This window comes from Schistocerca piceifrons, chromosome 1 (assembly GCF_021461385.2).
Source record: "Schistocerca piceifrons isolate TAMUIC-IGC-003096 chromosome 1, iqSchPice1.1, whole genome shotgun sequence".
Lineage (NCBI taxonomy): Eukaryota > Metazoa > Arthropoda > Insecta > Orthoptera > Acrididae > Schistocerca > Schistocerca piceifrons.
Window position 1 is genome coordinate 112,605,153 of NC_060138.1, and position 16,488 is coordinate 112,621,640.

General features: G+C 45.6%; 1 protein-coding gene across 2 annotated transcripts in view; it reads right to left on the reverse strand.

Annotated features, from left to right (window-relative positions):
- Positions 1-16,488, reverse strand: part of LOC124789966 (rhotekin-like) — a 1,049,079-nt gene that overhangs the window by 21,276 nt on the left and 1,011,315 nt on the right. For both annotated transcript variants that reach the window (XM_047257504.1, XM_047257512.1), the window contains one exon: positions 3,071-3,286. In XM_047257504.1, coding sequence (XP_047113460.1) covers positions 3,071-3,286 — 216 coding nt within the window. The remainder of the gene's footprint in view (positions 1-3,070; positions 3,287-16,488) is intronic.

Genomic DNA, 16,488 nt, shown 5'->3' on the forward strand with positions numbered 1-16,488 from the left:
CATGCTCTGCAACACACGCAGCAACTTACTTGGTCAGCATGATCTCCGGGCTTGCCTCCAGTTGAGGACGCATGGGATATTATGGTCGGAGCAGTGACTCGTGTGACTTTTCAACAAACAACTCTAACTGAACTACGTGTAAAGGTCGAGGAGGCAAAGCATAACTTATCCCAGAACCGTATTCATCATGTGTACAATAGACTGCATGTGAGATTCAACTCCAGCACTGTGAACTGATATGAGGGTTTCAGCATGGGCCAATACCTGATACCACAGAATGGCTTGTGCTGTTGATGTGCAAATGTAATCATTTCAAATACTCTACATGGAGTGTTGCAACAACAAGTCCTGAATGAATTGGGTACCTCTAAAAGGCTGTACTATTTTTTTCCCGACAGTGTACATGATGCAGTTTTCCAACGGAGTTACCAGATCTCTCTGTAAACAACAATGGGAAGGTTCGATCAGTTCCTCAATGACAGAAACCAGATCCTCGGTCATGTAGCCATTCGAGAACCACTGTGTGTATTCCGATTGTCGGAAAATTTCATTTGTCCCAGATGTTCTTTCGTCTTGTGGAAAAAAAATCTGGAAATTGCACAGTGCTAGACCTGGACTTCCCATTTAGCAATACCCATATCTCTGTGGTGTCGGTCCAGGGGTGGGTACAATCCACTACCATTGGACGGGACACTGGGACACTATATTTGTTCCCTACATCATCAGAATTTCGTGGCAAATCTGTGTGCAACTTAGAGGTTTAGTATACATGAATCTTACTGTCCCATGAACTTCAAGCTCTAGCATACATTTCCAGTTGCCGCGCCAAACTCCGATCAACCTGTTACCTGTACCGCAACAGAACTGCATCTGTGAGAAACAAGGAACATACATTTTCTTCTGACAATGCAATACTTCCATTGGAGAATGGTCATTTAATGTATTCCATATGCACTAAATTCTGAAGGTGGCAGGGGTAAAATACAGGGAGCGAAAGGCTATTTACAATTTGTACAGGAACCAGATGGCAGTTATAAGAGTCGAAGGGCATGAAAGGGAAGCAGTGGTTGGGAAAGGAGTGAGACAGGGTTGTAGCCTCTCCCCGATGTTATTCAATCTGTATATTGAGCAAGCAGTAAAGGAAACTAAAGAAAAATTCGGAGTAGGTATTAAAATCCACGGAGAAGAAATAAAAACTTTGAGGTTCGCCGATGACATTGTAATTCTGTCAGAGACAGCAAAGGACTTGGAAGAGCAGTTGAATGGAATGGACAGTGTCTTGAAAGGAGGATATAAGATGAACATCAACAAAAGCAAAATGAGGATAACGGAATGTAGTCAAATTAAATCGAGTGATGCTGAGGGAATTAGATTAGGTAATGAGACACTTAAAGTAGTAAAGGAGTTTTGCTATTTAGGGAGTAAAATAACTGATGATGGTCGAAGTAGAGAGGATATAAAATGTAGACTGGCAATGGCAAGGAAATCGTTTCTGAAGAAGAAAAATTTGTTAACATCGAGTATAGATTTAAGTGTCAGGAAGTCGTTTCTGAAATTATTTGTATGGAGTGTAGCAATGTATGGAAGTGAAACATGGACGATAAATAGTTCGGACAGGAGGAGAATAGAAGCTTTTGAAATGTGGTGCTACAGAAGAATGCTGAAGATTAGATGGGTAGATCACATAACTAATGAGGAGGTATTGAATAGAATTGGGGAGAAGAGGAGTTTGTGGCACAACTTGACGAGAAGAAGGGACCGGTTGGTAGGACATGTTCTGAGGCATCAAGGGATCACAAATTTAGCATTGGAGGGCAGCGTGGAGGGTAAACATCGTAGAGGGAGACCAAGGGATGAATACACTAAGCAGATTCAGAGGGATGTAGGTTGCAGTAGGTACTGGGAGATGAAGAAGCTTGCACAGGATAGAGTAGCATGGAGAGCTGCATCAAACCAGTCTCAGGACTGAAGACCACAACAACAACATATGCACTATTGAAATAATAAATCTTGGGTGGATTGAAACCAAAGAAAGGGTGTAGTTTTTTATCTTCTCAGTAGTGTATGTGCATATACATTGTGTACATAAAGTCTGGGAACACTTTCAGTTATTTATTGCACAAGAACTAAACACTGTTCAGATGTCATACATAATGCATTTTGAAGAGGAACTCTGAAATTTTTTTTTACCAACATTCAATATGCATAAAACACTGATTTCTTTGGACTCCTTATGAATGTCTCTCAATACGCGCACCACATTCACTTCATTCACATTGGGACGTCCGCTTCTCTTTGCCATGCACAAGCAACCCATCATAACGAATTTTTTGTGCCAGGGGTAAATGGCCCTAATTGTTAGTGGCTTCTTACCGTACTTGGTTCTAAACATCCATTGAACAGCTGTAGCACACTTGTTTTTGTCGAACTCAAACACACAGAAAGCTTGCTCCGCACCTGAACTCGCCATGTTTGCGACTAGCGTTGACTATCGGCAAATTACAAAACTACGCTGTGACAGTACACATGCAAAAAAACTTTCAGGGTTTCTCTTCAAAATGACATATGTATGATATCTGTACAATGTTTTGTTCTTGTGCAATAAATAATTGAAAGTGTTCCCGGACTTCATGTGTGTGTGTGTGTGGGGGGGGGGGGGGGGGGGGATTTACTGAAAGAAGGAAAGAAGTAAGGATTTATCACTGTGTCAACGAGGATATCACTAGAGATGGAGCACAAGATTTTGGACTCGGGAACTACGTGGAAGGAAATGTGCACTACCTGGGCATTTGCTTGAAGTGAAAAACCTACATCTGCATGGCTAGTGGAGAAATTTCACCTGGTAGCCTCCTGGATACGAGTGTAGTACTTACCACTGTGCCAGCTCTCTTGGTAATAACTTCCAGGGCTCATTGCATGTACGGTATTTTCTACAAGTGTAGGATTATCAATGGGATGTAAACATCGTATGTCTATTGTTTGCTTGCTACGAAAGCTAGAGCAGTTTGGCGTGTGTGTGTGTGTGTGTGTGTGTGTGACAGAAAGAGAAAGGAAGAGTGGGGGTACTAACAAGACGAGCACGTCGGGGAAGGTGAGGTCGGTGAGCGATCGGTCGACGGGGCAGAGCAGCGTGGTGTCGTAGATCTCGGTGCCGATGCGCGCCAGGCAGAAGACGGCGAAGCGTCTGTAGTCGCCCTTGTTCTTGAAGTGGTCCGTGTCGCGCCAGATGAGCGGCATGCGCACGTCCGAGAGCGACACGCGGCCCGTGCACGGCTTCACCCCGAACCTGCGGCACACCAACACACAAAAGTGTTAACTCTACAGTGGGAAAGCCAGGATTGAGTGTAACAATATTATTAAAATGATAGCTGCTACTCACCATATAGCGGAGACGCTGAGCAACAGATAGGCACAACAAAAAAGACTATCAGATAATGAGCCTTCGTTGCGTCGGAGGTACTTCTGGAACGAACACACACACACACACACACACACACACACACACACAAGTTCTATCTCCGACTAAGGCCTTGTTGGCCAAAATTTTCCGACTGTCTTTTTATTGTGCCTATCTGCGGCTCAGCATCTCCGCTATATGGTGAGTAGCAACTACCCTTTTCATAAACCTGTTAACTGTTTCAGGCACATAAATATGACAAATTTTGACCCTTATCACACAAGTATTTTATTTCTTGAACAATTTTATAAAAAATGGTTCAAATGGTTCAAATGGCTCTGAGCACTATGGGACTTAACAGCTGTGGTCATCAGTCCCCTGGAACTTAGAACTACTTAAACCTAGGACATCACACACATCCATGCCCGAGGCAGGATTCGAACCTGCGACCGTAGCAGTCGCGCGGTTCCGGACTGCGCGCCTAGAACCGCGAGACCACCGCGGCCGGCTATAAAAAATCGGTGAAACGTTACACAATTACATTAGAATAAGAACATTAACAGACATCACGATTTTTTTTTTACAAAAGAGATTTCCGAAAACTGTGGTGGCGCTACTTGATGCAAGACATATTCTTAAAATAGAAGAAGAACCTGCCACGCGTGACACTTCATGCAGCGTGATTGTCTTGGAAGCCAGACCTGAAATTGTTAACCAGCAAAGACAAAAGCGGTCGTCACTTGTACAGCTTATCATAACCCTTCTCACCCTGCTTTGAGATGCAGCTGACATGCAATCTGGATTGTCACCACTACACTCTGCAACTTCGTCTGATGAACACCGACCTGAAGGTATTTCTGGAGCAACGTTGATGCTTGGTAGTACATATTTTGAACTCAGAGTTATTCATGAAATAGTCGTCTTCTGCACAATATAACTCAGAACGTTGAATTCATCATTCCTTCTGAACGCACGTAAGTCAATATCTTACCTATAATATAAAGCTGAATCAACAATGTATCACGTAAAAAGGGAAGCACGCACTCAGTCGTAGTGGAGGGGAATGGTGATCGGCACATTGCACCACCTGGCCTAGAAAGAGTTCAATGGCTGACACAGTGCTTACAGTGTTACAATATTTTGCCCGTAGCAGCGTAGACGGCGTCGTCGGGGTGTAGACAACGATAGTGTAGGGATGGTGCTCTCCGCGGGGAGGGGGGGGGGCCTCCCTTGCGGACGAGACAGTGTGGTAGCGGAGGTGTGGTTCTGCGACTGAACCCCCTCACACAAACGCACATCAGGCAGAAATAAGGTATAGCACGCCAATATAACCAATAGTTTGACAAGTATATCGATTATTAGCAGGTACACGATTGCGCTGAAATTTCAACAGAGGGAGCGATTTGTTTTCGCCTATCTCGTACACCTTCTTTGCCTGTCTTGTCAAAAGACGGCGGGGTTTACACAGTTTCACCACGCTAATGCAGTTGCAACTGCGATAGCACCCTGAAACAGTCTTTATTAAACAAACAGGTGACGACAAATAAGGACAACAGCTTATGAAAAGTTCATGCGCGATATAAAAACAAAAGCGCGAGTTCTTCATTTGTGTTGTTACAAACCATACTAATTCTCATTTCATCAGCTATCGATGGTAATTAAGAAAATTACTTTAATTCATTGAAAAATTCTGTAGTCACCCGTATGTCGCGGTGGATAAGAATGTTTCGCATGTTAACTATGTGGCTAAATACTCTCCACTTTACGTGGTGTCATTTGCCAAACTCTTTTTGGTACATCGTACCGTTTATACGATATGACGGATGTGATGAACACGTTCACACTATCGTTTGCACAAACGATCGGAAGTCAGTGCACTAAATACAACCCATTTTCTCGATACAGGTATAGACTTCGTTGTCAAGTTTACAGAAAAATCTAGTATGTTAGCTCCATTTCGTATGCAGCGGTATGTGGCTTAACATGCACCAAAAGCAAACTCAAATTGACTCCTATTTTGCATTCGGGATCCAAGCACATGAAGAAAAAAAAAGCTGGACGAGGAATTGCCAAGTGAACCGATCATCTGTTGTGGCAGTTTGGCAACGGCGAACTGTTCGAGTGTGACGTTGAGCTTTCTCATTGGAAGATACCAGTTACAACGCGTGATATGTCGTCTATCAAGTAGTTTTAATCGATCTGTAGGTCCTCTCATCCGTGCATGTCATTCTCACTTTTGAACGTAAATGTTAAATCGCCTCTGCACAGTTTCTCGTTGTCTTCTGTCTTAATTACGCAAAGTGCCGTCAGATAAGAATTTCTTGTAAGCTTCCTATTTAGGGGGCTTCTGTTGTGGTGCTTTTAAAACCGCGTAAGCAGTGTTCATCAAAATAGTCTGGAATCATTTACACCGGGAGCACGACGGTTCAATCCCGCGTCCGGCCATCCTGATTTAGGTTTTCCGTGATTTCCATAAATCTCTTCAGGGAAATGCCGTGATGGTTCCTTTGAAAAGGGCACGGCCGACTTCCTTACCCATCCTTCCCTAATACGATGAGACCGATGACCTCGGAGTTTGGTCTCCTTCCCCAAAACAACCCAACCCATTTACACCGGTACGATCGAAAACTAGTCACGGTGGTCCAAAGAGGTAACGTAACATTTTCAGCTGCATGTTAATGGTAGAGGCCTAGCTGCCCCAGTACAACACAAAAGCACCGTACAGGAAATGCCGCAACGTGACGAGAGATTTCAGAAGCGCGCTGCCAGATTTAGAGCATAGAGTGGGTGGTGCTACATGGGGATGCGGCCCCGTCCTTGTAGAGGCCACAACAGCTCCTGCGTGTCCTATCAGTGGTCCCCTATTAATTAGCGTCCGGCGATGACGCAGCAACTCAACCCAGGGAGCCAACACAAGCGGAAGGGAAGAAGAGACACACACACACACACACACACACACACACACCGTCCTTCTCCTCTCTCGTCGCTTTCTATGAACACGTGCGTCTCCGCTCCTCCTGCTTAATGCTGCGGCCTCTCTGTCGGGTATCACTGGCATTTCCACTTTAATATTCCCCTGAGCACAGAGGATACAAGGGACAACTTGCAAATGATTTACTGATCCTTTGGTGAGAAGCTGTCACATTAGCCGGTCACGTAAGTACGAGAACGGAAAAGAATAACGACAAATTCTTGAAAAACACTGTCTGTGCTGCACTGCTGCTTACGTCCGAAGATCGCGCGGAAAGTCGTGAGTGAGCCATTTTAGGAGTTTCAGAATAAAAACAGTTTTGTTTTCGAAGTTATTTAATATCAATGACACGTTTCACCTTTCTGGAGCATCATTAGATGTCTACAAAAGCAAGAAAACAATAAATAAAAACAAATAGAGAAAGGGACATGGTCCTACGTTCGACGGCAGCGCCGGTAAAATGAACTGAAAGTATTAGTAGCTTACGTAAAAGTACATGAAATATATTCGCATTTGAATATGGACAACCATCAGCTATATAACGGAATGACAATGAAAATTCGTGCCGGACCGGCACTCGAATCCGGAGTTCCGGTTGGTTCAAATGACTCTGAGCACTGTGAGACTTAACTTCTGAGGTCATCAGTCGCCTAGAACTTAAAACTAATTAAACCTAACTAACCTAAGGACATCACACACATCTATGCCCGAGGCAGGATTCGAACCTGAGGCAGGATTCGAACCTGCGACCGCAGCGGTCGCTCGGTTCCAGACTGTAGCGCCTAGAACAGCGCGGCCACTCCGGTCGTCCCTGGAGTTCCGGCTTATTGCGAGCGTTCGCCTTACGATTAGGCTATCCCTACACGACTCACGGCCAGACAAACTTCCACATGTCGTGTCTGCAACCTGTACCCGTATATTCCCATACACGGGAGACATTGCAGTACCTGTGCTGTTCAGCAGAAAAACAACGCAATATTCCTTCGGACGCGCATCGTTATTTGGAATAACACAAGCTTTTCAAAATCATGTTGTGTAAAATAGCTAGATATGTAAGCCATCCGTCATAAAGCCGTATAAGATGGAAAATGGACGCGACAGTAGCTGGATATGTAATCCATCCGTCATAAAAACACACAAAATGCTAAGTGGACGTGGTCAAAAGAAAACAAAACCTCCTATATGTCATCAAGACGGTACGTACAGTGGGCAAAGAGGTACCCAGGTGGCACGCACGGCCGGCGTATGAACATTTACGAAATACAAACACTGCGTAAAACTATTAACTTAAGACGCATACATGCAAAGCATCGCAACCACATGAAACCAAAAGTCCATTAAAGTACCCCTATATAAAACAGAATAAATAGGTAAAATAATGACATGAAAAATAGCGAGTCAAAACATGTCATTAAAACTGCCATATGGAGTAAAATAGCTGAAGTATAAAATGCATGCATATCGTATGCATACAAGGTTAACAACCCAAACATCAAGGCATCAGGACGAGGGGCAGTGGTAAGCATTGCAAACTAGAGGCAAAGACTTATTTGTAGTAATTAAAATAAAGAAAATATAACCTACAGAATAACAAAGGGAGAGTCACCTACGAAAAAAGAAGGACATTAATAAGGCCCCCCCCCCCCCCCCCTTCAAACATAACACTCCTAACTTCACTCTTGCCGCACTATACGCGGTGTTTGCGTCTTTTGCGCACGCCAAAACCACATTCTGCTGTTGGCGGCTGATACCTCTCTTCTATAGTAAGCGTGGTCCTATTTTGTAGAACTAGGGCGGAGGCAGCTGGGCGGCTCAATGTAAAATGCGATTGTTGGAATTTTTCCGTCGCTTTCTTGTACCTTCTTGATGATACGCTGGCGGTTTCTTTTCTTTTGACTAGGTCCACTTTGCATTTTATATGATTTTATGTCGGATGGATTACATATCCAGATACTACTGAATCCATTTTCCACTTCCACCGAAACTGCTGTGAGTAACTGTTAAGCATGTCGTTTTGTGGATGCAGTATCTCGTCGATGCCTTCGGCGCTCATTTTAAACAAATTGTGTAAGCAGTAGTTAATAATAAAATCAACACCCCGCCTTTGTCACACGTTTGACCTTATCCGCCCATGCTCCATTCCTCATCCATTACACAGGGAAGCGTTTCTATTTGTCTTTCTTGCGTTCACAGCGCCAGATTTGCACCTGGTGGCCAAAATCGGTACTAATTTTTCTTTTCCACTGTAAATCTGTTCCGTATTACAAAATTTACTAAGTTTTGCTGCCATATGATTATTACAGCCCACACTGCACCTCTGCGAGTAGCTGCACTTAAATTATAATTCCCCCCCAATATTTCAACGATTATCCGGAGCCTTCTGCCCCCAGATATTAGAGAACGCGGCAGGGAACCAGTGGGAGGTAGAGTGTAGGTTGCTAGTGGCGTTCGATTTCCGATCCAGTGATCTGGATTTTATGGGTGCTACCACATAGACTGCTTATCAAAATGAGTCTAGACACATAGAACACTTCCCTAAGCGTACGACGGTGCTAAAATGTGGGGTAATTACAGCGAGCAGCTACATTGCGCACGCCGCACGTCGTATGGACGAGGTCACAGCGACGCCACAGAGCGTTCTTGGACTCTGCATGAGGAGGGGGAGGAGGAATGCTAGGAGACGTGCAGCGCCGTGTTTACGAAGGCACGGGAGGGGCGCGGTGCAGCGACTGTTGCTGGCTGCCGCACTGTGCTATGCTATGTATTCTATGCTGACGCGCCGGCGCTGGCTAATTCTGTCCGCGCGGAGGTAGCATAGCGCCAGGAATTGCCGCTCGCCTATTTCTAGCGCCCGCCGCGTTTACGGGGGAGTTCAATGCACAAGCAATCGCGACGCCCACTCACACGCGTCACACTGCCCCTACGTCACCACTATGACGCGCTACAGGCGCACAACCCAGACGTGCGCTATACCGATGCATGGCGCCACTTTCGTCTCAACAGGCCACGACCTTTCGAAATAGGTGATTATTCCAACCGCTTCTGCCATCCTTACATATTCCGCTATAACCCAAAATTATAATTTCTATTTTTTTATCATGTGCAAATACAATGGAACTGCGGCTGGTCGAAGACTTGAAGAAAATGAATCCCGAACGGCCGTAATTTTATTACTTATTTTGTTTGACTACCAGTTTCGGTGTCCGCCTCCGGTAGCTGAGTGGTCAGCGCGACAGACTGTCAGTCCTAAGGGACTGGGTTCAATTTCCAGCTGGGTTGGAGATTTTCTCTGCTCAGGGACTAGGTGGTGTGTGGTCCTAATCACCACCACCACCACCACCACCACCACATCCCCATCGACGCGCAAATGGTCGAAGTGGAGTCAAATCGAAAGACTTGCATCCGGCGAACGGTCTACCCGACGGGAGGCCCTAGTCACACGACATTTACCAGTTTCTATACCTCACTGGCACCATCTTCAGGCCCCGATTCACGAAACAAGATAAGCCATCTAAACGTCTGTGCTAGTATGGGGATCATTCACTCCAACTGGTTTTTATAGATTTCTAAAATTTCTCTGTAGAAGTGACTGTCCACAAATGACTCTGAGCATCAGTCGCCTAGAACTTAGCACTAATTAAACCTAACTAACATAAGGACATCACACAAATCCATGCCCCAGGCAGGATTCGAACCTGCGACCGTAGCGGTGACTCGGTTCCAGACTGTAGCGCCTAGAACCGCACGGCCACTCCGGCCGGCCGACTGTCCACAACTCGTTAGAAACCAGCTGAGTGATTCCTATAGTAGTACAGACGTTCAGATGACATATCTAGCTAGTGTATACAGTAGGTACCTGAAGATGGTGTCAATGAGGCACCGAAGCTTGTTGGCAAAATAAAGTAAGTAATAAAATTACAGCTGTCGGGATTCACGTTCTTCAAGAAAATTAAAATGGACCCATACAAAGCCTATCAAAACTAATAGCTAAAAGAGACGTGGGTGAAAGAGCGCTAACACAAGCAATAATTTTCCAGTACACGTGAGGTCGCTAAGGAACCATTTGCGAGATAATTGCGATTGTCTGGTCAAAGGACAGTTTTGAGTTCAGTATGAAAAAATGCAAACTATTTGATTAAGTCTTCATCTAAATGGTCTGCAGTTTGACGTAAACCCACATATTGCTCCTAGATCACCAAATCAGCAACTTTTCTTGTTACATTTGTCGCTACTGATACTAACTGATCGTCTCATTCAGTGACACATTCTTCCCATGAAAGTTGATTGATCACGGTACCTTCAGTTTCTACAGTGCCAATTTCAAGATTACAGTGAAATGAATAGCCTTAGCTGCGTACAGGCGTTGATATGAGTCAACGGGGACAGTTGAAAATGTGTGCCCCGACAGGGACTCGAACCTGGCATCTCCTGCTTACATGACAGACGCTCTATCCATCCGAGCCACCAAGGACACAGACGATAGTGCGACTGCAGGGACTTATCTCTGGCACGCCTCCCGTGAGACCCACATTCGAAGCATTGTTACATTTTGCTAAGTCATCCAACACGCCAATAGGATCCAACAAGAATAAGTCGAACAGGGCCTTAACCTCCAAGATCACCGTAGTCTACAATCCTCTGAATTTTTCTATCTAGGACTGTCTCGTAAACGCGAAGTATGCAATTATTATTATTACTATTATTATTATTAACAATAATAATATTATTGTATTATTCTCGTGTCAGAAATATACATTTTACACGGGGGGAGGGGGAGGGGTGAATCGGAAGGTGGAGGGGGGGAGGGGGAGAAGGGAGTGGGCAGTCGAGGGCTGCACCACCGGCCCCTCAGATGGTCAGTGAGGCCAGAAAGCCCTACCTTACAGGAATGAATAGAAACCAGGTTCGTGGGCAAAACACACCACCAGATCAGCCACTTCGGCGTTGTCCGCTAACACTAAAGGGAGCGTGTTAGAAAGATTAAGATGCCACTTCAAAGCAGCCAAATTAGGCCAGTATTAGGACAGTCTATGAGTGAGTGGGCCACTGTCAGGTGGGCTCCGTATCGGCAGTGAGAGGGATCCTCACAACGGAGAATGTGGCCACGGGTCAGCCAAGAGTGGCCAACACGGGGTCGACAGAGGGCGGTGGACCCCAGCGAGATGAACCCAGGCAAAACTGCCACGCGGTCGTGGTCTCCTTACTTGTCCTCAGTTTGTTTGGGGAGATCAGGGCAGACTGTGTGTGGGTGAGGGGGGGTGGGGGCGGGGGAGTGGCGTCGTTATCCAGTTGGAAAACACCCTCTCCCTCCGGACTGCTGTTCATGAAAAGCAGCAAAACTGGTCAAACGCGCCAGATTGAAGAACAAATTTGCAATCAGGATGCATGGTATAACCACGAAACTGCTCCTTCTGTCATACGAGATCTCCAGGTGCAGGTCCAGTGTGTCTAGCAGGCAGACAGGTTGGTTGCAGGTCCTCAACTGGCCTACTCCTCACCAACAAACAGCCATCACTAGCACCGAGGCAGAATCGGCTTCCATCAGAAAAAGACAACAGACCTCCATCCTGCCCTACAATGAGTTCTCTCTTGACACCACTGAAGTCGCAAAAGTCGATGGTTTGGGGTCAGTGGAATGCACATTGCAGGGCATCTGGCTCTGAGCTGTCCTTGAAGTACCCGATTTGTAACAGTTCGTTATGTGACTGTGGTGGCATCCGCTGCTCAGATGCAGTACGATGCACCAGAGCCATACGACTAACACGATGGTCTTCACTTTCGGTAGTGCCCCCTGGTCGAGGAGCCCAGTCGTCTTGCGAACGTACATTCTCGTGACCACCACTGCGTCTAATCCCACTGACAGCCAACGCTCCCCACCATTACACTGTGTATTTAAAGCAAGCCTGGTTTGTATCTTCATAGACCCGCTACTAGCGCCACTGTCATGCAACTGGCGCGAAATTCGAATAATTGATATCTTTCAGATGTAGAAAAGCGCCTACTAACTTTCGCTTATGTCGCAGATCTCCTTCTTGGTGTTGAGTTTTTTCTTTTTTTTTTGCGTCAAGCCATATTTCGTAGCCACAAACAGAAATTCCGCCGGTGGCAGGTGTCTGTGACGTCATCACGAGGCGGGCGGCCCCGGCGGCCATCTATCGACCAGCTACGCGACGCGACGCGAGGCGGCGTGACGTCTGCGCGACCGGAGATTGCCGGAAACGCGGAAGCCGCTGCCCGCGGATTGCCGATATCCTGCCGCCGGCCGAGCCGAGCTACTGCTTCCTCCCCCAGGAAACCCCCATCCGCCCCTACTTACCTGTGCCTGCCTCGCGGCCACGAGCCGATGCGCCAGGCAGACGTCTTCTTCACCCAAAAAACAGCCTTCCCTCCAGCGATGTGAGACTGCCTGATACGGAGAAGGCAGCTCGCGTGCCAGTTTCGTCGAGCAGAGTTGAGGCTACAGGATGATCCGCTTCCTGTCCGTACGACCTTTCTGGGCAACTAGTTATCTTGCTGGGGATAGAAGTTTTTGTTGCCGCTTTTTGTATCTGTGAATTGCTTTTTAAAATCTGTCTTCCATCGAATAATTTTTTCTTTCTTTTTAGGATTCCGTACCTCGATCGGTGTAAACAGAAGCTTGTTAGGATTGGTTTGTTGTCTGTTTACCTGCCTGCCCATCCATTCGACATCTACGACCCTTTTTATCAGGAATACGTATGAAGTTGAAATTTATGTCACATACTAAGGCCTACGGTCCCTTGGCGGTGTAAAAAAAAAATTAAGCTTCTATGTCAATGCAATCAAGAGATACGGCCATTTGTTTCACTTACTTTGATCCCACTAAACTCACGTGTCATAATCTATAGTTGCACTTTACGTTGACCTAAAACCACGAAATTTGGCAGGAAGCAAGCTTTCACAGTACAGCTAAAGGAAACAATTGGAAAATGGTTAATTTTTAACTATATCACATGAACAAATATTTTTTGTGATTTGTTACCCGAGCACGTCTCTGTCCATCCGTCTGTTAAAACCTCTTTTTATGAGGAACGGGTAGATGTATCAAGTTGATATTAATGTCACACATTCGGCCTACGGCCTCTCTACAGCGTGAAACATTTAAGCTTACAAGCCAATGCAATCAGAAGGTACGATCATTTACGTCATTGCCAGTATCGATTTCGATAACGGGCAAAAATCGTGGAGATTTTCGGTTCCCGGGATGGATGAATTACCCATATACGTAATAATGTTTGTACGGAACCCTCAGTACGTTGTCTTCAGTCGGTCTCGTGGTATTTGTGTGAAATAATGTGCACAGTTACTTTTGAATACATCGTGGGAGCAGACGATGATCAATGTTATTACTAACTGTTAGCATTAAAATCAGTCTTGATCACAAATTTATTTATTCTGGTAAACGGTTTCGACCACACCTGTGGACATCTTCAGACCTGGTGGTAGAGCAGTCCACGTCTTACTTATACACTGGAGGCTCCGCCCACTTTTGACAGAATGACGTCATCGCTAACCAATGAGTTGAAAGTAATTTCGTAATTAAAAGAACAATGGCAAGAATGAAAAATAAAAATACGTGGAACTAAGCTGGTTCAACAGCTATTGTCAGATAAAATATGTGAAATTATTAAACACATGAGACAAATAAAAATCGTTTCGACAGTACATGGGTTGCTCTCTCTGGGCTTGTTGAAGAACCATTTAGAAGCTACTGGTTGCCATGGTAAGTATAGACGCCATTCCAAAGATGTGGCAGCAGGATATTCTCCAATGAGGTTGTTGTAATATCGATAGGCAAACACTGTCAGGTCAGACGACGTACCATGAACAGCATGTTGTTAAGGAAACGATAGACACTCTACCAGGGCGCTTTCCATTAAGAAGGCTGCAAAAATCGTTGACTGACTTCTTGTAGTAAATGCTGCACAGATACCATTTCAAGGTGTAACAAGAGACATCCATTTGTATAGGTTATTCGATAGATAATAATTAGTTCATGCAGATTAAAACTGAGAAAGAAATGTGCAGAATGTTTGGTTGGATTTCTAACTTAGACCTAAAAACTAAAATGTACATTATTTTACTTTGTTCTGATTGCTCACCAGAAACTGGGCTTTAGTTTTTGTTGCGATGCGGAAGTCTATGGGCTATCGAACAGTACCGTGACCACTGACGAGACGTGGATTAAATAACCTGACGGGGAGATAAAACAACAATGTGGGCTCATACTGAACCACCCAACAAACCAAATAAAACAGTGACTAGTCCAGTCAACCGGAAAGGTTAAGACCAACATTTTTCGTAACGCTAAAGGTGTACTATTTCCGGTTTTTATGAACGGTGGAAGGACAATTAATTGTGGAATCTACTGTGCGCCTTTAAGAAAACCGAAAAAAGCAACTAAAAAACAAGAAACGATGTCTCTTGACAACCGGAGTCCAGTCCTTGAACCAACTACGCTCAGTCATTCTGCGAGGCAAACAGAAGCACGTTACATCAGTTGAAATGGACTGCATTTCAAAACTTGCCCTGCAGCCCAGATTTGACTAATTTGTCATTTCCACGCCTTGGCGCACCCAAGTGAGTGCCGTGGCCCTCAACGATTCGACTCTGGCGAAGAACTAGAATGTACTGTCGCGGTCTGGCAGCAATTTCAGTCGTCAGAATTTTGTGAAGAGGAACATTGTCATGCGTCAAGAAATTAAATGGTGTCAGTAAAGTGGGTGTGTTCCAAACAGAGAGCTGTCATTGTGTTTGTTTTGGAGAAAAACCGGAGCAACGCAGATATTCACAGATGCTTGCAGAATGTCTACGGACCCCTGAAAGTCAGATGATGATGTTTGGTTTGTGGGGCGTTCCACTGTGCGGTCATCCGTCTCAATTTTTACACAATCCAATCGATCAACTGTCACGAATGGTGGTGGTGATGAAATAATGAGGACAACACAAACACCCAGTCCCCAGGCAGAGAAAAATCCCCAATCCGGCCGGGAATCGAACCCGGGACCGCATGATGCAGAGGCCACTAAACCACGAGCTACGTAAGGACCCGTGACGGTGAACAAAAAGCGCGGTGAGTCGTTAGGTGAGGCGCCTATCGTCATCGCAACAAGGTCGCAGAAACCTGACCCACCTCTCGCTTGCCGGCCAGCCGCACACAGCTGTGACTCCTGCAGTGTCGGAACGTGCGGACACTCATTCAAAGAGATCGACGGATCACAGTCAAACACGTCGCTGCACAGCTGGACGTCTCTGTTGGTAGTTCTGACACGTCCACCAGTTGGGCTAGTTATGGTGTGTGGAGCCAGCTTCCTCGCCGCCCGACAGAAACCCGTAAGAAGCAACGAAGGACCATCTGTTCGGAATTGCTTACCGGGTTGATCGTGACAATTCTTTTGTCGAACATCGTCACAGGCAGTGAAACATGGGTTCATCGCTTCGACCAGAAAAAAACGGATGTGTGTATTGTGCGTCGTTGGGCGAGTAAGTTTAAAGATGTTGATGTGGGAACATCTGACCTGCGTGACAAAGAGTTGGGCGTCTTGTGACAGCAACCACCGAGTTTCACAAGAAAAATGTTGACAGACTGATTCAGGGCGATCGTCGCATCACTCAGAGAGAAATTGCAAGCACAATCGGCATTTCACAACAACGTATGGGTCACGTCATTGCTCTGCTTGGCTATAGGAACATCTGTGCACGATGGGTACCTCGCATGCTGACTCCTGAAATGAAAGGGCACAGATCTGAAATTTGCCAGGAACTCCTCTCGCGTTACGAGAATGAAGGTGACGCCTCTCTCAATTCAATTTTGACAAGAAACGAAACGTGGGTACACGATTACGACACGGAGACGAAACGTCAGTCTATGGAATATCGACACAAAGACTCGCCCCAGAAAAATAAATTCAAGACGCAGCCCTCAGCTGGAAAAATCATGGCCACAGTGCCCCGGGACGCAGATGGTGTTATCCATGCTGATTCCCCTGATCGTGGAACAACAACAAATTCAGAGCGTTACATCACAACGCTGCGAACTCTGAAAAGACGGCTAACAAGGGTCCGAAAGGAAAAGGGGAATGTTTTCCAGCAGCATGGCAAT